At 40.7% G+C, this 21,116-nt stretch overlaps 2 protein-coding genes across 3 annotated transcripts; one reads left to right on the plus strand and one right to left on the minus strand.

The window, feature by feature from the left end:
* Positions 1-315: 315 nt before the first annotated feature.
* Positions 316-14,005, minus strand: CEP70 (centrosomal protein 70). Of its 2 annotated transcripts, none has more exons than XM_030454593.1 (16): positions 13,657-14,005; positions 12,934-13,030; positions 12,651-12,774; positions 10,061-10,241; positions 9,583-9,752; positions 8,335-8,394; positions 7,448-7,547; positions 6,974-7,062; positions 6,545-6,619; positions 5,509-5,611; positions 4,685-4,855; positions 3,888-4,034; positions 3,200-3,368; positions 2,054-2,168; positions 1,018-1,097; positions 316-633 (listed from the first exon to the last, which is right to left on the minus strand). In XM_030454593.1, exons 1-16 carry the CDS (start codon positions 13,816-13,818, stop codon positions 572-574), a joined length of 1,905 nt encoding a protein of 634 aa, XP_030310453.1. In that variant the 5' UTR covers positions 13,819-14,005; the 3' UTR covers positions 316-571. The 2 variants fall into 2 exon arrangements, with proteins under 2 accessions (XP_030310453.1, XP_030310454.1); XM_030454594.1 differs by having other exon boundaries at positions 13,522-13,720.
* Positions 13,899-20,961, plus strand: FAIM (Fas apoptotic inhibitory molecule). The gene is made up of 5 exons (XM_030454596.1): positions 13,899-14,203; positions 16,691-16,826; positions 17,209-17,437; positions 19,053-19,102; positions 20,493-20,961. Exons 2-5 carry the CDS (start codon positions 16,716-16,718, stop codon positions 20,640-20,642), a joined length of 540 nt encoding a protein of 179 aa, XP_030310456.1. The 5' UTR covers positions 13,899-14,203; positions 16,691-16,715; the 3' UTR covers positions 20,643-20,961.
* Positions 20,962-21,116: the final 155 nt, after the last annotated feature.

Raw genomic sequence — 21,116 nt, forward strand, 5'->3', positions numbered from 1 at the left:
TGCTAGGCAGAAAAAAAACATAAACCACCACCTGAAACAAATTTCAAATATCTTTAGCCTAAATTACATAAATCCAGTCTGCCTCGGTCCATAACCAGGAAAAATGCTTGCTGAGTAACAATTTGCTTGCAGCATAAACTTCCCTGAAAATGTAAACAACACTTTTAAACAGGCTCTCCACAAACCCAAGAGAGGCCAAGGATAAAAGTGTTCTGGCAAAGGAAGTCAGAGCAGGATTGTCTCAGACTGACTGTGGCTGCAACATCCCAAATGCTCAGTGGTCATGGGATGTCTGGCTCTGTGCTGGGTTGCTTTCCCTGACTGATGCAGAGTGTATTTGTTCTCCCTGTAGGACTGAGCAGACAAGCTGATAGTGATTAGTACACTAAGTTTTTCTTAAATCACAGCTTAGAAAACAAAAAAACCAAAAATGCAGCAGCTTTTATTTGTTTCAAAAAACCTGAAACTGTTATTGGGGTAACAGAGGTTAGAGGTAGCTGTAATGTCTTATGCATCAAGAGGTACATTCTCAGGTAAGAGAAAACTTGCCAGAGAAGAACCAGAGTAACTCTTAATTAGCTATTAATTTCAGATTTCTCACAGTAGGTAAAATATCATCCAGGTTACTGATCTCTGAAATAGAATGAAAAGCAAAAATAGTCAGGCATATATACCTAGAACTTCAAATTCAGACAAAATTCTGGCTTAAATGTTAGAAACACATCTAGTGAATGAAATAAATACTCCTCACACCTTTTAATGCTTTTGGAAAAAAAACTCAGTTTAGCTCATCTTAATAATAATATGATTGAATATATGCAGCAAAGTATTTTGGTCACTTCCTGGGGAAAGATGGAAAGAAGAGGAAAGTGAAGTGAGTGTTAGCACCTACTCTTGCATCCTCCTGGTGTCCTGGTACACCAGAAGTTAACAAAACACTTTGTAGATATTTAAAGTTTTAGGAAGAAGCATTGGCATGGCACGAAGATAATTACAACTGTTGCAAGTATTACTCACCTAGAAGACAGAGCAAATCTTGAATGAGAGCTTGAAAGGGTGGAAAAAAGCACTCATGTTCTTCTAGCTTATTGATGATACTGAAATGTGCAAGTTAGACTGTCACATAAAAGGTACAAGAGCATTTTAAGTTCATCTCCTCAGCTGCTTTGCCATACTATGTTTTCTGTAAATGCAGCTTCTTAGTAGTGTATCAAATCATCTACACAAAAAAATGTGTTCTAAGGTTCTGAATCCTACAGCCAACAAGTGTTAGCAATCAAAAGAAGATCTCTGATTTCACTATTTTTGCCCTATATACATCCTTCCTTTCCATCCTACATAGCACCAGGTGATTTTGGGACTAGAACATTAACCTATGTATGTTAAATATACTCCCTGGGGGTGGCTGATATAACTGCCCCAGAGGTGGAACAAGGACAGTTTTATAAGCAGCTCTTTTCTAAGTTAAAACTGTGGGGAGTGCAGAGCAGCTGAGGGAATTGGTATTGTTAACTCAGCATGTGTCAGACTTGCTGCCTGCTGCAATTAATTTGTAGTATGTTTGCAGAGCCTGTGCTGAATTCAAGCTCTTATCCTCTGCTACCAAATACATGTATGTCATTATCTGTTGAAGACAGAACAAGATTTACCCACTTCCCAAATATTTGTAGGCAGCTTGAGACATCTGTTCTCTTAGCAACCAATACAGCTCAATATTACAGATGACACCTTGCAGCACTGTCTCCTCCCAACACACATGCATTGTTATTTGCTTTGTGCCCTTCTGAAACACACATCCTCTTAAGGCTTATTTGATCACCTTATCCATGCAAAATCAAGTTTTGGAACTTTCTGGCCTTAATTTTTCTCTTTGCCAGATTTATCCTTTTGAAAGCATTCAAGATCTGTTTCATGTAGTGTAGCAGTAGGACAACAGTAACTCCTGTACTGTCACAGCATTGTAACAGATGATTAAACTTTATTTTTAGCCTGTTCTCTCAATTCCTAAATTTGATGTTTGAGGAATGATCACTAGTGGAACAGCCCCACATACCTGTGGATGTCTCGGGTTCCCAGAAGCTGCTGTACCTGCTCAGTCATGTTCTCATTAATTATGTCACACAGTTTCCCAACAGTATCCACTACCACAGTGGGTGGAGCTGAACTGTCTGTGGAAAAAACAAACACTTCACGTTCCTTATAACTGTAGTAACAGGAAAGTGTTTAGGCACAATCCAGTCTTGCAGGTGCCTAGAAATTAATTTGGTTTTCACACATCTAGGCACACAAATTTATAAAAAACAAAGTACCACTAGGAATGGTGAATCACTAATCCTTTAGAAGCTGAAGAACACAGCAGAGATGGTAGCCAAGTGCACTCTACAATGTCAGTGGAAATCAGCAACTGAAATTGTTTATAGAAAGAGGACTCCCTGTCCTTTTCAAATCCCCCAACTTCAGAAGTACTTACTAGGTCTAGAGGGGGCATCCTTTGAGCTCCTTTGGTTTGTGATTATCAGGGAGACAGGAGGCTTCCTCATCTCTGCTGCTGGCTGCAGGCAGGAAACTGCACTCCTCAAAAGAGGCTCAGAAGATCTTGGCAGTCCCAGAGCCTTTCTCTCAGGCTGTGCACCCTACAGCACAGCCAACCCTTCAAACCCAAGAGCAGCAGCAGCTGCTGTTCTCCAGGAGTACAAGCCAGAAGAGAATGGGTACTGGGGAAGTAACCAAGTGTGTCTCTGAATACTGGCAATTGGTTTTTCAGAGACAATATTTTTTTTTTTTTTTTTTAAGTTTAGCAGCATAAAAAGGAAGTTTCTGAGGTCTGGATATAATTATAGTTGAATTATTGAGCAGAAATCTAGAATAAAGTTTGAGTTATTTTTTCCTGAACTCCTTATCTTTCAAGTAGAAAAAGAAATGTGAGCTCATAGGAAAAAAAGCTTTGAGAAAAAAAAATCTAAAAAACCAATTGCATCTGTTATTTCTTCTGCCTCCCTGGTATTCCTCAGCAATTGCTAAAGCCTTACAAATAATAGGGTTTTGCTACTTGAACTCCCAAGTGACAGCAACCTACTTTTATCTTCCCAGTGAAGAATACACCTAGTTTACCCATTTGTCAGCAGCTCAACATATTCTCTGTGTTCACATTTCTTCTCCTTCCTGTGGAAATGGTTTGAACAAATGCTATGCTCTTTACCTAGTTCCAGGAGCTCATGCAGATTTCTCATGGCGTTGGTCATTTCCCCAAGCTTTGTGTAAACCTCATTCATTCGTGGATAAACACCAGTCAGAGAATTCACATCAAACAACTTCTGGAAGTGTGAGACCATTGCAAAAAGAGTTGGTAAGGATGGTGTCTGGCTGTTCTGTAGCAAACAGAATTAATTAACACGTCAGTGTAATTGCTTAACAAAGCAAGGACTCTTGTAAGCTGTGAAACATACTAAAAACTAGTCTATGAAGAAAAAACAGGTGTTACTTTATTAAATCAAGGCATTTCAAGTATTCTTAAATCTGAAAACATTTTAAAAGAGTCTTCAGATACAAATATCCAGCAAACTGAAACGACTCTTCTGAAATCTTTCTTCACTGCTTAGTAAGTACATTAATGTATTTTCAATAGAAAGAGAAGGAGACTGAACAGGATAATACCCGAGACTACAGGGCAATGCAAATTCATCCCTGGTCAAATAACTTTGATTAAAGGCAGCCTTGCCCAAGGTGAATTTATCCATTATGTTAAAATAGACTTTGACTATGGACTATCTTCAAACAGCTATTAAACCCTGCAAGGCTTTCAAATGTGCAAATCAAATCACCATGTGAAGAATACATTTAAGAATTCCACAGTAACTTGGGATTATAAACCCCCAGATAAGAATTACCTTTTCCTTGTTTTCTGTTTCTTCCAAAATTGCATCTACTATGAATTGGAGGTCTTCAACTCGTATGGATTCTCTGTTATCCTGCAGATCTGCTAAGTGCCAGGGCACCAATTCCAGAGACAATTTTCTCAAGGACCTATGCAAATCCTTTTAAAAGAAAGGAAGGGACACAACTTATTTTAGTAACTTCATAAAGCATTTTTTATTACAGAAACAGTCAGGTTTTCTGTTTCTCATATGCAAAAACATTCCAGTGCTGGAGACAGTAACAACTGAGTTTTCACAGAATTTAAGCAGAGTATCTTCCCTGCATTCTTGGATTTAAAAAGAACACTGACAGACTAGAAATTATAGCTATATAGTAGCTATATATAGCTATATCATAGCTATATACTATAGTTTCAATGAAGTAAGACGTGTTGGTCACAGAGTTTGGTTTTAAACAAAATCACTTGTATTTAGGTGAGAAAGTTACTGTTCTGGCAAGACAAAAGGCAGCAAGAGAATGCTCCATCATTAACATGTGAAGTACATGGTTTTCAGTGTCCTCTTAGGGACTCAGCCAGTGAACAAGAACATTTAGTTGATACAGAGTACCTCTGGTCTGTAGTCACACTGCATACCTTTCACTTTAAGGTAGTATATAAATGCCTAGCAGAATTATTTTTAAAGTTTAACACCACATCAGGCAAAACCAAAAGCTACATGCAGGAAAAAAACCCTACATATAGGGAAAGAGCAAGAGGTGGTCAGCAGACTAAAGTAGGAATATAAGGGCAAGTACAATGATGTGTTACCTTTAGGGCCATGAGCTGATCTGCCCACATTTCTATAGTAAGTGGCAGATGCTCAAATCCACATTCCTGTCCATTCTCTTTATTATGATTTTGCACTGGCCCTTTACTGCGCCGGTAAATTAGTGGAGGAGCTCTTGGACTTTGCAAAATAGAATCTATACGGGACAAAACCTTCAACACAAATAAAAAATGTTATTGCTTAAATATGTATGACCTTTTATAATAAAATCCCTCTCCACGACAGTCATGGTTGTCTAAACTTTAAATCATAAACAGCTCCAGTAAGTCAGTATTGATGAATTTTACAGATGCATTCAGCATGCAATAGATTCAAAGGTTTAAAAATATACTAGCTAGGAGATATGTAAAAGGAGTGCAAATACACTTCCCTTTGAGGCATAATTAATATTTATGCACTTAAGGCATTGTTCCTTCCACAGTTTACATTTTGCTAAGTTTTATTATCTTCGAGGGTTTTTTATTCAAAGAGAAATAAAAGCCATTATCTCCTCAGGCACGTTTAAAACTGTAACATAAGAATTTGTTTTGTCCAAGATGTTGAATTCCCTCACTTAACTGATTTGATGTTTGCAACCTCATCTCTGCTTCCATGCTGATTTTCCAGGTAGTTTACCCTAAGTTAGAACAATTAATAACAAGTCTACTCCAACTACCAAATTAAGAACAATATGCATCTTGTGTGGAGGACTTATATGATTATGTTCACAATACCATGCTTCAGCTTACATAGTTAAGCAAAACTCATGCATTATATTTCATTGTAACAGTGCTAGGTTCACCCAGTACAGATCAAATTTGCATACCTGTAAGTATTGCTGGCAAACTGCCTGCAGCTGATTGACTCCTGTGATACTCTCAGGTTCTTTATTTTCTACTGGTTTTTCCCCAGTACTACTCCTCATAGATCTACACACCAAATACATAAAGTAGGTTACACAATAGGATTCCACCACACTGAACTAGGTGTAGAATATAATACTTAAAGTAAATACCATTAGTTTATCTCATGTCTTCAGGTGGAGGTTATTCCAGACTACATGCTAATTTAGAAGGGACACAACAAGGTGTACAGGTTGTTCTGTTACCAGAGGTTCTACTACAGCTGAAGACTTAAAATTCAAAATTTTACTTGAAAGAGTCAAATTCCATGCTCACAGTCTTTTCTGGCTTACTATATTTAGCTCACTATCCTTCTTGTCAAATCTAAGATGACTTTCTCTAAACTATCATATAAATCATACCTACTCCATGAGAGAACATATACACAATGTAAAATGAAGACCTGAACATTTAAAAAATATAAGAGATGTGTCTTTTACTGGCTATAAAATATTTAGTATTCAGTATGCACATGCACAGATGATTAAGTGAAAATACAGATAAAAACACTGTTGATACTGGGTCTCTAATCCCGTCAATGTATTTTCTCAGCAATGTTTCAGAAAAAAACAAAGTCAATTTCTAAGAATAATATGGACATAACTTCAGTAGCTGCAACATTCTGCCAACTCATACTTTCTCATTCATAATCCATAAATTCACCAGTAGCAAAAACCAGTTTGGTACTGTTTGTATTGCCTGCAATAGCATTCAAATCAAATCCAGGAAGAAAAAATGAAATAAAGACACACTGCTGTGTTTCTGTTTGGAGACCATGCCATCATTTCAGAGGTTCACAGGGTGTCTTCAGAGATACATTAGCAGTTGCTCACCATAGCCAGGCTCTAAGGAATGGTGACGAATTACATATTTTGTAAGCTACTACTGATATTAAAGGTTGCAGAGTATGTCTTCAAAAGTTCAGAGAATTCATTAAAGTTAATGAAGAAATATACTTACTGGATAGTTTTCTTTAAAGTTTTCTCTAGTTTCTTCACTTGGTGCTTGTAAAGTTTTAATTCTTGTGCAGTTGGTCTGTAGGAAAGAAAAAGTATCATACTGTACGTCTTGCATCTGGAGGTATCTATTAAACTCAGCCAAGTGGAAGTGAGAAAGCTTTGCCAGTGCTGCAACATCATTCTGGAAATGAAATTCTGCAACATTTCTACATGGCAACAGCAATTAACAGCAAACTGACCAACAGCAGTTGTTATTAACAGTGTAGGGAGGGAAGGGTGACTGCTGCTGCCATACCTAATTTCTACAAATCCCTTTAAAAGGCAGATTTCATACTATACTTTCACATTTGCTGGTACTTTTGGCTTCTTTCTTTGTAGAGGAAGTCTACTGGAGTGACCTTATAAAAAAGTGATTCTTTTTCTTTCTCACCTTATCTCCAAATCTTTCTTGAGATTTACATTTTCAAGCAGAAGTTGTTCATTCCTGGCTTTTGTTTCTGTAAGTTGTTTCTGGAAAGACTGCAACGCAGACTGTGTTATTTCTTTTATTTCATTCACTCCATAACCAACAAGCCTGAACACTTTAAAGTACAAATTGCATATGTGTTAAGAAGAGTTCCCATTTGCCTATAGCAAGACAGCATGGATGAGGAATTGGCCAACTGAGACCAAGGGCTTGCTGCATTAGACTGCCAGTGGAGAACCCTTCATTAAGGAGATCTACACAGTCCCCAGCAAAAAATCTTTGCATAAAGGCAGTGAGAACCCTGCCCAGAGAGTTTACAAGTTAGGAGAACATGGTAAAAACAAGGGGACAGAAATCAAACACACAGATGTTTCTGTGTGGCTCTCTAGGGGTTAAGATTTAGAGATCTGCATTGAGTTATTCTTAGCCATTCCATACCGTGAGCAGTGCTCTGTACTTAGGAGTAGCATCTAGATTTAAGAATTCTTCTTTGCTTTTTATTTCTCTCTGTGCCTGGTCTTCATCTTTTTTATATTGCCTATTCAGAAAAATAAATTGTATCAGCTTACTGTAATTCAATTACCTCAAAGATCTAAGTTGTTTTAGTTAGGAGTTATGTATGTTTCCACTAGCTGCAAAGTAAAGAGAATAGAAATTCTGCCCCAATACCCACTGCTCTGCTCTATTATTTCTGGGATGCTGTTTCATATACTAATTAGCTGCACTTATTGCTTGAGAGAAATTCCAGTACAAGCAAATCCCATTTCAGTTTTCAAGAAAATAATCTCAAATTATAGGAATGCCTTGGCTATCTGCTTGTTGATTTGGACTATGTATGTACCAGGACAGAGCTGAAAAGCTGTTACTACTTTTATTTAGGGAGATCAGTTGACTGAGCACAGGTAATTCCATAATTCTGCCCCCGAACTATGGCAAAAGGGGAAGGGGAAAAAAGTAAAGAAGAAAGAATTATAGCTCAAGTGTCTGAATACCCCTAACTTCCTAGCTGTCCAGGCCTCCTGTCTTGGGAAGGTGCTTAGCCTGACTAACATAATTCCTCAGACGAACTCAAACTTCCATGACCATTACAACCCTTTGCTGTTTCTTGAATGCTAAGGACATCTGCAACACAGAACATTGATTATTATAAAATTTAAGAACAGTAATGACTAATAAAATTTTGAACAGTAAAACCATAAGGCATTTTCTTTGAGCAAACTGGTCTTGTGGGAGGTGTCCCTGCTCATGGCAGGGAGCTGGAACCAGATGACCTTGAAGATCCTTCCAACCCAAAGCATTCTTGGATTCTATCAGATGAGACCTACCTTAGCTCCTTTTTCATCCGACTAATTTGAGATTCATAATAATCAATTAGACAAAGGAACCTGAAGAAAAGAAAAATGGTATTTTCAATTTCAGATATCATGCCTGAAAGATACCATGACCAACTTGTAGGAAGAGGCCAGCTTATACACCTGCACTGCATTTCAGAACTGACTGCTTCAAATAGTGGGGTTTCCCTCATACCAAACAAACACAGCCAGTTTTCCAATACAGAAAAGCAGACATGAACTCTGTACTAGTCTAAAAGCAGCAAAAATATTCCAGAGGAGACAACAGATTAATCCTCTTGATATCCTCCTCATCTTGTGCCCATGTTTACCCAGCAAGTTTAATGGCAAGGCTCAGCCATCACTGTGGGAGGTAGAGAGAGCAGGTCCCACAGAGCCCTAGAACATCCATCTCCTAAGAAATTACAAGTGCTTTCAAAGTAAAGTGCTCCGAAAAAAGAGCCAAAAAAATCTAAACAGCTGAGAAACTGCCTTTCCTTGAGAGCCACTCTGAGATTGTTTTGGAGAGACAGATGAGAAAACACAGGGAACAAGTTCAGTGATGTTTCCTCTCATACAGCGAGGGCACAAGAGAAAGGCCAGGGATACACAGACCCTTTTAAATGCTTCCCAGGTAAACCTTGCTGCTAGCCAGGCCTAGAAAACCAGGTAACATCAGCACACTAAAGTGATAGCTACATGAGGCCTAAGAACTGGCAAATCTCCGATTACAGCAGAACCCTGTAGATCCTATTGCAAGAGAAGCTTGGAATACTTCCAGAACTTACCCTAAATTACCTGGGAAGCCTTATAGCAAGCTGGAAGTCAGCAGTTACAAAGACCACTTTTAAGACTCCCAAGAGTTTTTCCATGGGGGCTAGGTAGTAGTGTTTGTTGGGTTTTTTTGTTTGGTTGGGTTTTTAATTTGCATTTTAAGATGTTAGAATCCCCATGATGGCACCAGCCTAGCAGGTACTGCAGTTCCAGAATGAATCATTCCCTTCTCTTTGCTGACACCTAGTGTATAGAGCAGCTGGTAATGTTTTAATTTCTGCCATGGATTTAGCTATTTTTTTATACAAGAAAAAATTACTGCATTGATGTACCTTTACAAGAATTCCTGTTTCAGCTTGCACTGTAGGGCCTCCAGCTTTTTTGATTTTTTATATAAATACATTTATATAAATCCATTTCTTCATTTAATATTACAGGTCATCCACCAATATAAGAAAAATTGCTTACTGCTGATCTAGGAGAGACTTGGGAGCTCTTTTGCAAAACTGACAAAACATTTTGTTTTGCGTGGCAACGCGTCGCTGCTCCTCCATCCCAGCTTTCCTCAGCTCCTTCTGCAAACGGGCAATGATCTCTTCCTGTTCTTGTAGCTTTTCCTGCTGCTGTTGGTATTTTGCCTGGAACAGATAATGACAACAGATAACTTACAAACTGGAGAATGTTCTGTAAGTGCCCAAGTAGGCACTTGGTCCCACAGAGGCTTAGTAGTTGGGTTTTAGCCATATGGAAGAGAGTGGCAGAAGCAAACAGGTATTTTTATAAGTTACCACTAGAAAGTTCTGGAGAGATTGAAAAAAACAAACCTACAAACACTGTACCAACTCCATAACTAAAATCATGTTTATTTTGATCAATCTAAACACTTTTAGAGATTTTAAAAAAAAAGTCCAAAGTTTGAATCTGCAGGCAGCACTATCTGAATTACCTGCTTAACCTGTTGATCTTTTTGAAGTTCTTTGACTTGATTTTGTTGCTGGCAAACTTTTGCTATTGTCTCATCTTCCAGCTGACAAATCTTGGACTTAATGCTTTTCACTACATTTTCCAAATCATTAGCCCGTTGCTCTTCTCGAGAAGCCCGACCTCGTTCCTGCCGTATCTCATCTCTGAAATAAATAAAAAAACATCCTTGATTTAAATTAAACTAATTCCATTAAGGTCCGTGAAGGAAGCACAGGCCTGGCAAACATTATCTGATGATGCTCCATAATATCTTGTGACAGCAGGTGTGGGAAAGAGGCTGGTATGAGAATCATAGGATGTTAGGTTGGAAGGGATCTCAAGGTTCATCTGGTCCATCCCTTCTAATATTGTTTACATGATATATCCCAGCACCCTGTTGAGATGAGACTTGAAACTTTCCAAGGTGAGGGAATCCACCGCTTCCCCTGCGAGACCATTCCAATGTCTGACTTCATACTGAAAAATTTTCCTCTCGTGTTCAGTCAGAATCTTCCCAGGATCAACTTAAGCACATTACCCCTTGTCTTATCCATGTAATTCCTTGTAGACAGGGAGTCTCCATCTTCTTTGTAGCTCCTCTTTAAGTACTGGAACATGGCAATAAGGTGTCCCCTAAGCTTTCTCTTCTTAAGGCTGAAGAAACCTAAGCCTATCCTCTTGAATCCCAGACCCTGGAGGTAAGAGAGGTCTGGAGAGAGGAAGACTTTTTCTTTGGTAGAATTGGACCTAGGCAGAGGTTAGAGAACACTTATTCAAACTGGATATCCACAAACCCACAGGCCCTGATGGGATGCATCCATGAGTTCTTAGAGAGCTTGCAGATGTTACTGCTAGGCCTCTTCCATCATCTTTGAGAGGCCATGGAGAAGAGGAGAGGTGCTTGAGGACTTGAGGGGGGCTAATGTCACTGCAGTCTTCAAAAAAGGGCAAGAAGAAGGACACAGGGAAGTACAGGCCAGCTAGCTTCATCCCTGTTCCTGGTAAGGTGTTGGAAAAAATCATTCTGGACATCATCATAAAATATGTGAAAGCAAAGAATGTCACTGGAAGAAGTCAGAATGGATTCACCCAGGGGAAATCATGGTTGACCAACCTGATTGCCTTCTATGATGTTATCACTGGCTAGATGAGGGGAGAGCAGAGGGTGCTACCTACCTTGACTTCAACAAAGCTTCTGACACTATCTCCCATAACATCCTATTAGGAAACTCAAGAAGTGGGGGCTAGATGAGTGGACTGAGAGCTGGCTGTGTGACAGAAAGAGGGTGATGATCAATGAAGCAGAGTCAAGTTGGAGGCTTGTAACCAGCTGTGTTCCCCAGGAATCAATACTTGGTCTGGTCTTGTTCAACATGTTCATCAACAACCTGGACAAGGGGACAGTGTATCCTCAGCAAGTCCACTGATGATACAAAGCTGTGAGGGGTGGCTGACACTCTGGAGGGTTGTGCTGCCATCCAGTGTGACCTGGACAGCCTGGAGAGCTGGGCTGAGAAGAACATGATGAGGTTCTGTAAGAGCAAGTGGAGGGTCCTGCACCTGGGGAGGAAGAATCCCAAGCACCAATATAGTTTAGGGGTGGACCTGCTGGAAAGCTGTTCAGAGAAGGAGCAGAGGGTCCTGACAGACAGTAAAGTATCCATGAAGGCAAATGGAATCCTAGGTTACATAAAGAAGAGTATGGCCAGTAGGACAAGGGAAGTCATTCTACCCCTCTTCTCTGCCCTGGTGAGGCGACAGCTGGAATATTGCACCTAGTTCTGGGTTCCCCAGTTCAAGAGAGACAGGGAAGTACTGGAGAGAGTCCAGCAGAGGTCAACAAAGATGACTGGGGGCTTGGAGCATCTCTCTTATGAGGAGAGGCTGAGAGAGCTGGTGACTCTGAAAGGCTGAAAGGCAGGAGAAGGCTGAGGAGAGACCTTGTTAATGGCTACAAGTATTTAAAGGGTGGGTGTAAGGAAGATGGAGCCAGACTCTTCTCAGTAGTTCCCAGTGACAGGATGAGGGGCAACAGACCCAAGCTGGAACATTGTAAGTTCCATTTAAACATAAGAAAAAACTTTTTTACTCTGAGGGTGACAGGGCATGGGAACAGGCTTGCCCCAGGAGGCTGTGGAGTCTCGTTCTCTGGATATATTCAAAACCCACCTACATGCAGCCCTGTGTCACCCCTAGGTGATCCTGCTTTATTGGGAGAGCTGGGCTAGATGATCTCTAGAGGTCCCTTCCAACAACTATCCAACTCTGTGATTCTCAGCCTCATACAGCAGGTGCCCCAGTCCTCTGATCATCCTCATGGCCCTTCCCTGGACACTCTCCAGTCTGACCACATCGTTTTTGTAGAGCAGGCGCCCAAACTGAACACAATAAAGAAGCAGTAGGTAATGGAAGAGCTCCAAAGGAACTAGGTCACCGTTAGTGCATATTACACAATGATCTCAGGAAAAATGTCTTAGGCCTTGGGTGTGACAAGACCTCCACCTGGCAGGAGACAGACACAGATACCACTTTTGCTTTGCATTAGCAGGGAAGTTCCTTCCACTGCATCTTACCTCAGACAACGATTAGCCTCCAAAAGCCCCTGCATCATTTTCTGCTGTCGGTCGGCGTCTTCCACCAGCGTTTTTAATGCAAGTCTTATTCCTAGAGAAGACTGACTGTCTAAGACACTTGTACCTGGAGACGTATAACATAAGCAAAGTCATAGTGAAAGGCTTTTAACAGCAGAACGTCACCACATCTCTGCCACCATTTATAAGTGATGGCTTTAGAAATGTCTTGTGATCACAGACTTTCTATTGGCAAATACAAAAACTTTAAAAATTATTTCCTTACCTGATGTATTTCCACAGCTCTGGGGGGCAGCAAGGCTCACGGGTTTCAACCCATGCCGCATTAACAGCTTGTTCAGGCTCTCCCACTCTGCCTTCTCCTGATGCATTTGGTAAAAGGGGAAGAAGAAGAGACAGAACCCTGAGTTCTCTCTGGATCAGCTCCCACTCACCTGTCCTTCCCTGGAGGATACCTAATGCCTCCAAATAAACACAAGCAAACCCCAAACCCCCAGGAAGCCCCATCCACCATAGGCAGGTGTGGGAGACTCTCTAATGGGATCTGCAAAAAACAAACAAACAAACAAAAAAAAATCCTGGGAAAAAGTGTCCTTAACAACAGACAGATTATTCGGATTTTCTGACCACTATTAGAAGAAAGTCGTGCAAAGGGTAAAATTTACCTTTCAAAAAAAACCCACACAACGGGCCCTCGGGTAACCCCAAAGCCCCGGGGGGAGCAGTGGGCCCCGATCCCCACCCCAGCCCCAGCCCTGAGAGGATGCGGGTGCCTGCTTTGGGGCTTAACTGCTGGTTTGTCTTCTTTCTGTTCTGTTTTTAACTGACAAGCAGCCCGGGTCCGCCACGGTACCTCTGTCATGGCGAGGGACGCCCGCTGCTCTCGAACCACCAGTGAAGGGGGCCGAGCCCCGCTCAGCCACCGCCTGCAAGCGGCCGCCGAGAGGCAGGAGAGAAAAGGGATGGGTTACCAGGACATGGAGCCCACCCGTAGGTCCCGAAGGGCGGCGGGGCACAGCCTCAGACGGAGCTGCCGGCGGCGGGAAGGCGCGGGGCCGGTCGGGAGGGCGGTGAGGCGGGGGTAACGGCCGTCCCGCCGCGGGGAGGGGAGAGAGGCGGCCGCGGGGCGGCGCTGGCTGCACGGCGCCATTTTGAGGCGGAGCGGACCGAGAGGGGAGGAGAGCACCGGGGAGGTAGAAGGGGAGCCGGGAGCGGCGGAGAGTGGCCGTGCTCGCCTGCCCGCGGAAGCCTTATCACTCCTCAGGCACCGCGACACTCGGGCGGGAGGTAGGCGCCTGCGAGCTGTGCTCTCTCAGAGCGACCTCTTCCCGCCTGGGGCCCGGCCGGGCTGAGGGAGCGTCTCTACGGGAGCCTTGGATACCGCCTGGCCGCTGGAGGAGGAGAAAGTGGAAGCAGATTCCGTCTCCAGTGGCGTGTGCTTCCGCTTTTCGCCTGGGCACCGGGGGAAGGGTGAAATTTCTTTGTGCCGGGAAATTTCTTTGGAGGCCGCCGGAGCTCCGCTGCCTGGGGCCGGGGTAAGAGCTGCTCGGGTAAGGGCTGCGTGTTCTGAGGGGGTGCGGAGGATCCACGGCGATCAACAGTGAGCTGTTTTAGGAGGATTTAGAAATATCGCTGTCAGGAATTAATTAAACAAACAAACAGACAAAAGAAAAGATCTTTGCTGGCAATAAATGTGGGTGGCGGTGAGAGATTTGCCGTCTCTGGAGTTGATACAGTCCCCAGGGCGCCATCCCCCGTTGTCTGCTGCCGGGCAAGGATTAGTTGGGTGGATGCACAGCCGTAATCCTATCCTAGTCTTCAAAACGAGCCCTTATGTATAAAGAAGTAAATCTCATTTTGGGCCGCTAGCTTGATGAACAGAAAATGCAGTGAAATGAGGCGGTCGGAGGTCGGTACAGAGCCGTGGGTTGGGGCCAGGGAGTGTGTGCCTGAGAGGCAAGGGCGGCAGACAGCCGCTTGGATGCTATCGAGTGTCCTTCAGAAAAAGCTGGCCTAGAGTTTGGTTTCAGGTTTGATTTAAAAAAAAAAAAAAAAAGGTATTACCATAATTTATTTGTTTAAAAAAAAAGGAAATTGCATGTTCTGGGATGTTTCCCAACCGTTTCAGCACTGGTAATAAATTACCTGCTAAAATTCACAAAGGGGTCAGGTACTGCCAGGGGTGATGTGGTGTCTGCAGGTAGCCCATAGACTTGCTCTCAGTGCCACCTCTTCTGGAGTTTACTTTTGTGCCGAGGACGCTTGGCTTGGGACAAGGGTAGGTCTGTCCTGAGCCCCTGTCACCCGCCCCTTGGAGATGAGGGAAGAGGGAATACTCCCTGCCTGGCTTCTCCGTGTGCTGGGGGATGTGAACCTTCACAGAAACCTGCCCGTGACTTTAGGGACAGCCAGAACAACCTCCTCAGCCTTTATTAGGTGGAGTAGACTGATCACTGCAGTGAGAACTAAATCCTATAGCCTTCAAATGGTCTGACTTTTTTAAAACTTCTAGTTCAGTTTATGAACAGAAAGGTGACAAAAGCACGGGCAGTAATACAGCAGTGTACGTGAGCATCTTTTAAAATAGAAGCTTAAGTCAGAATGCAGGAGGCTTAATTTTTAAATGCACATTCCTCTGCTAGGCTGAAGAGAGACCCTACAACCTAGTGCTAATTTATTATTCACTGAAACGTGCAGTCTATAAAAAACTAACTTATTATACTTACTGGTATGCACAGACTTCATGCAGAGAGCTCTTGCACAAATTAATCTATTTACTGAAAATGATATACTGAAAATATCAGTAGTGTTGTAAAACAAAGCTGTAGTGTGGTAAGATGAACTGATTTATTTATAGTTCACACAAATTTACAACTGAATTGCCAGGTCAAAATGCTAAAACAGTTTGTTGAAAAATGTTACAGTGGTTTAGAAAAACAAGCAGGTTGAAGTTGTCTGTGCTGTTTCACTCTCCCTGAGGTGGCAGGAGTCCCTGGTTTGTTAGGGTTTGTGACTGGGATGGGCAGCTCTTTATTTGGTTCCTGTTTTGGTAAGGTTGTTTCTTAGGATTTCCTTACAAGTTCAGCAAACCACTTTTCCATCAAATAATTAATGCTAATAAAGTTAGGATAAATTGCACACGCTAATTTTATGAAAGAAAGAATGCTTTCATTTGCCTTTCTGTCTAGGAAGAAAAATTGGTGGGTTTTTTTTTCATCATATAAATTGTAGTGTGTGATAGTTTATGAAACTTCAGAATATGTCCTTTATCTTAAATGGATAAAATGAGGAAAGTTTAGGCCTCAACACTTCTCTGCTGCTATTCTGCTTTTTTTTTTTCTTGCTGCTAATTGGATTAAAAGCGATTTTGGTTACTATGGCATCCGGTGAGGAGATTACTGTCTGTGAAGATGAAGTAAGGTAAAAAATCAGAACTGTGGTATGAGTAGATTTGGAAAGATATCCACATTGCAATAGTCAGTACTGAATCTAAACTTTTCAAAGTACTTAAATGAAAGGATATCTTGCCAGATCTCCTGCCCTGTGGGTGTTTGTTGTGCAGAGTTGCATTTCTGAATGATTAGATAATGCTTATGAGAAAGATTATATGTTTGTTAAAGCAGTAATAGCTAAACTGCTCATCCTGACTTAGTTAAAAAATCTAAAACACTTTTAAGAGACCAATAAAAATACTGTATTTTAAGACCTGGCACGAAATTGCAGGATTCTCCAGAGGCATATGAATTCTAAGTAAAATTTTGTAACCATACTGTCACCTGGCAAGTTTTAGAGGTTAGATGGTTATCTGTGTCTTTGTATGGTGTTTGTCAAAGTGAGTCTGTTTAACTGTTTGTTTATATTTTGTGATATTTTGTCATGTTTGAATGTTTGAAAAACACAAATAGAAGCAATTCTGTAAGTTTATTCTTTCAAGTCTCATTAGTGGTAAATCTTTGAACTATAGAAGTCAGTATTTGAAGTCTTTCAATATCAATTAATTTACTTTGTTGGTGTTTCCATAGGTCTCAGTACAGCCACTTAGAGAAGATGACAGATTTGGTGGCTGTTTGGGAAGTAGCTCTAAGTGATGGTGTTCATAAGATTGAGTTTGAACATGGGACCACTTCAGGAAAACGTGTTGTCTATGTTGATGGAAAGGTGAAATTGCTATGTGCTCAAAATACACTATGATACAGATTATATAAGTGCACTCCCACGCAACAGGCATCAGAACAAACAAAAGGCTAATAAGTGCAAGTGAGGTATATTCAGCTGGTTTACTTTTACCTAATTTAATGAACTGCATTGTTTGTTTGTTTTTCAGTTACAATTAAGGTGTGAGTATTCATGAAGTGCTTTGCTGTCCTTGGGCAGGGGCACTCTAGACACACAGAACATTGTGTGTTTGTTCATTCTCAATTAATAGTTCAGTATTGAACTGTTTCCAGGATTCTAGTTTCAGTTTTCTTTATACCAATGCATGCATACAGGCATACAGACTTATCCATTAATATCCATTGTCTTTTTTTTGTTTCTGCAGGAAGAAATAAGAAAAGGATGGATGTTTAAATTAGTAGGTAAAGAAACATTCACTGTTGGAGCATCCAAAACAAAAGCTACTATTAATATTGATGCAGTCAGTGGCTTTGCATATGAATATTCTTTGGAGATCAATGGAAAGAGCCTCAAGAAGTATATGGAGCACAGGTCAAAAACAACCAATACTTGGGTACTGAGCTTGGGTGGTACAGACTATAGAGTTGTTCTAGGTAAGTGGACGTTCAGTGACCTCATGTTGCTGCCTTTGAATAAACTTGTAGGCATTTAGTAACAGGTCACTATGAGAAAGCAGTGTTGCAGTGTGAAATCCTGGGTCATCTGAAAGTTTGGGATTCAATGTCAGAGACAGTCTGAAAAATAACACTCTTGTTATACCTGTGTGAGGCTGTTGTCAGTGTTCTGTTCTACAGCAGTGTGGTCTAGATTTGAAAAAAACCCAAAAATTAAATTCAGAAGGTGTTGTGGCTTCAGTATCCATAAAGCTGCCATAACAGGGCAATTCTCCAGGTGAAGCATGTTACAGAAGTGATGTGATCAAACCCACTGTGAGTCTAAGCTTGTTAGCCAGGTAACCAGGCTTTCCTCCAAAAATCTGAAAGGGAATTCAAGGAGTCTGTAACTGAAGAAGTACAACAATGTTATTCTAAATTTTCAGTATATTGGTCACCAGTTTTTGTCTGCATTACTTCTTAACTACAAATTTGATTTAAAACCTTCAGACTACTTTTTTACTTTTTGACTAGCAGGGCAATATATTTCTTCTCTGTTGCCCCTCTTTCCCAAATATGTTAAAAGGAGATGGGAGGAGGGGATCCCCTGAGGAATTTGATGTATGATGGGAAAACTTCCATGTAGTGATTGCTGTATGATTAGACCTGGAGATGAGATCTTGGACTATGGTTTCTTTTTAGGCCTCAGGACAGAATGAACTGAGGGCAAGAAAGACAGTTTTAATGTAGTGAAATGAGGCAACCAGGTGCCACTAATTCCCAGGTAGTGGGTGTGAGCTTGTGTCAAGCCCACCTGTGCCCAATTAGGGTGGGCCCCAACTGCACATGAGCAGGACCAGGGGGCCAATAAAAGGTAAGGCTCAAACTCACAAACTCAGCTCACACTACCTGGCAATTAGTGGCACCTGGTTGCCTCATTTCACTACATTTTAATGCCAGAAACAGATTAGTCTCTTCACAGACTTCTAAATCTCCCTATGCTTATCTTAAAGGCAAGTGGTGTTACGCTCTCTACGTGATGTCCTGTTGATGATGGTGTCAGTAGTGTAAGTTCTAGAGAAAAGTAATATAAGGAAGATATGCTAGGAGAGGTGAAAGAATATTCTGTTTCAAATAAAAAAAAAAATAAATCTAAGATTCATATTGCTACTTGGGTTTTCAAACATATTTTAAGAAAATGGTTTTGCTGGTTTTGAATTAAACTGACCTGAAAAAAAAGGTTAGAGCTTCATTGAATAAGCAGCATTCAAATAATCAGCAGAAATGACTTAATTTTTTTTGTCTTCAAGTTTTTCAGTTTAAGAATGTCGAAGTATCTCCGACAATATTCAGAACAATGCAGTGTTAATAGCCAGAGCTAGATAGAGATAACAGTGTATGTTTATAGCAAAAATAGTTTTCCCATTGATGACAGAGCCCTCCCACCTCCAATATATGAACAAACCCTATAGCCCAAGTACTGTGACTAATTAGGAACTTCTGGGAACTGACAGTAAATTCCAACAATAAATTTTTTTAATTTCCAGATCTCCTTGTCTGTGGGGCTTTGAAATATCTTTTTCTTTATACTTTGTGGTTTCTTTCTCCTTCACAGAAAAGGACACTATGGATGTGTGGTGCAATGGTCAAAAATTGGAAACAGCGGTAGGTGATCACTTCCAAAGGCTATGGCTAAATAACCAAAGCCCAGCAAAATAAGCCACAGAGGGGCACATTACCTCACATTACCACAGAGTATGAGCTTACACCTGGACAGCTAGTGTGCTATTAGTCTGCTCCAGTTGTCCTTCACTGTATTTTATAACTGAGTCTTTCAGTTAGGATGCCAAACTTCTGTCTGTTTAAGGATGAACAATGCTTTTGTTTACGTTTTTTAGACAAGGAAAATAAATTTTCTGTGTTGGTTATTCAGGGGGTTTAGGGAGAAAATTTTCAGGGGAGTGAGAGGGACTTGGGTTTTGTGCAGAGTGTAGAGTCACTTCATCCAAACTTGCTTGTGTAAGTGGTGACTGGGAGTTGAACACAGGTAGTCTATTACAACTCACAGTTTTATTCCATCTAGACATGGTCCCTGACACTTAGGGTTTAAGAGTCTTATTGGAACAAATAAAATCTATGTCTTTCAGTCACATCTGTGTTAATTTTTAGAGCAGGTTGACAGCTAGGAGGCTTAAATGATTTATTGTCTTTTTGTTAAAATGGATGTTACAGTGCATGTTTCAACATGCATACTATGTGGGCTTCCCCATCTTTGAGGGATGTGTTTTCTTAGCAGAATTGTCACTGTCATTACTGCTGCCACAAGTAGTCCCCTGGATGAGTACAAATGGTAAAATCATCAATTTTGCTGTACTTGAGGATAGAACGAAAAGTTTCACCAAATGTTTTTTTGGTAGAAGAAACATCCCGTTACAGAATCAGACTTGATGTTTTTCAGCCTTTTCTGGAATGTAACAAATGCACTAAGAGATACTCTTACAAGCTATGAGTACAAGTTTAGTTGTCAAACTGTGCTTGCATTAGAGTTACACAGATTTTTCTGCTCTCCCAAAGCCAGCAAAAACACAGCTGGCAAAAATCCCTGACAGGAAATCATGCAGCAACAGCTTCATATCCAAAGTACACAACTGTTACACTCAATTCAGGGATCTCATTGCCCTGTTCTAGAAGGTACCACTAAATCTTTCACATTTTACTCTGGTACCTATTGGCTGTACCACACAACTTGGAAGGAAACTTTTGTGTCTACTTTTGTTTTAGTGACAACATTAATTCACAGACTCCAACTTTACCATTTAACAGCAATGTGAAATTTTGATTGTCATCTTATACCCACAAATCTTTGCCTGGACACCTTGACAAAGCCCTGCATGAGGTTCTGCAGCTTTGTTCTGCATTTGTCACAGGTACCTATGGCTGCTCTGATTGTGGGAACTTCAAGTGATCTTGACCTTGGAAGTAGTCTGATGTACTCAACATTTTATTTTACTAAAATAGCATGTGTCTGGTTTTATTCTTGTTTCCTTTCTCCCAGGGTGAATTCGTAGAAGATGGGACTGAAACTCACTTCAGTGTTGATGGCCACAGCTGTTACATTAAAGCTGTCAGCAGCGGAAAACAAAAGGAAGGAATTATTCACACCCTTATTGTGGGGGACAGAGAAATCCCAGAGGCTGTGGAGTAGCCTCTAAGTAAAGGATTACTATAGGACTAAGATCAGAAGTTTTCAATTACTGTGGTAATTATTATAATATGTACTACTTAGTACACAGGTAGTTTGTGCTGGATTTATTTCCTAGTTTCTGTATATGAAATTATTCTTTTTCAGGACCAGAAGAAAATAATTATATACAACCTCTTACATTACCAGTTTTTTAAAAACTATTTGTGTGTGTGTATATATATATATATATATGTAGAATATATATTATTAAGTGCAGAGTACTTAAGTGATATAATATCTACTTAAGTGAACTTAAGTAGAAATTATATACTAGAAAAAATATTGCTATAATAAAATGAAAGATAAATACTCAGTAAGACTGAATCCTTATAAAGGGCAGGTGCATATTGAGAGAGGAAGCATGTGCTGGGCATTCAAATAAGCTGTTAAAATTTTCTCAGTATTTTTTTCTATGAAACTAAACTATCAGTTTTT

Source organism: Calypte anna, chromosome 7, assembly GCF_003957555.1.
Source record: "Calypte anna isolate BGI_N300 chromosome 7, bCalAnn1_v1.p, whole genome shotgun sequence".
In the NCBI taxonomy this organism is placed as follows: Eukaryota; Metazoa; Chordata; class Aves; order Apodiformes; family Trochilidae; genus Calypte; species Calypte anna.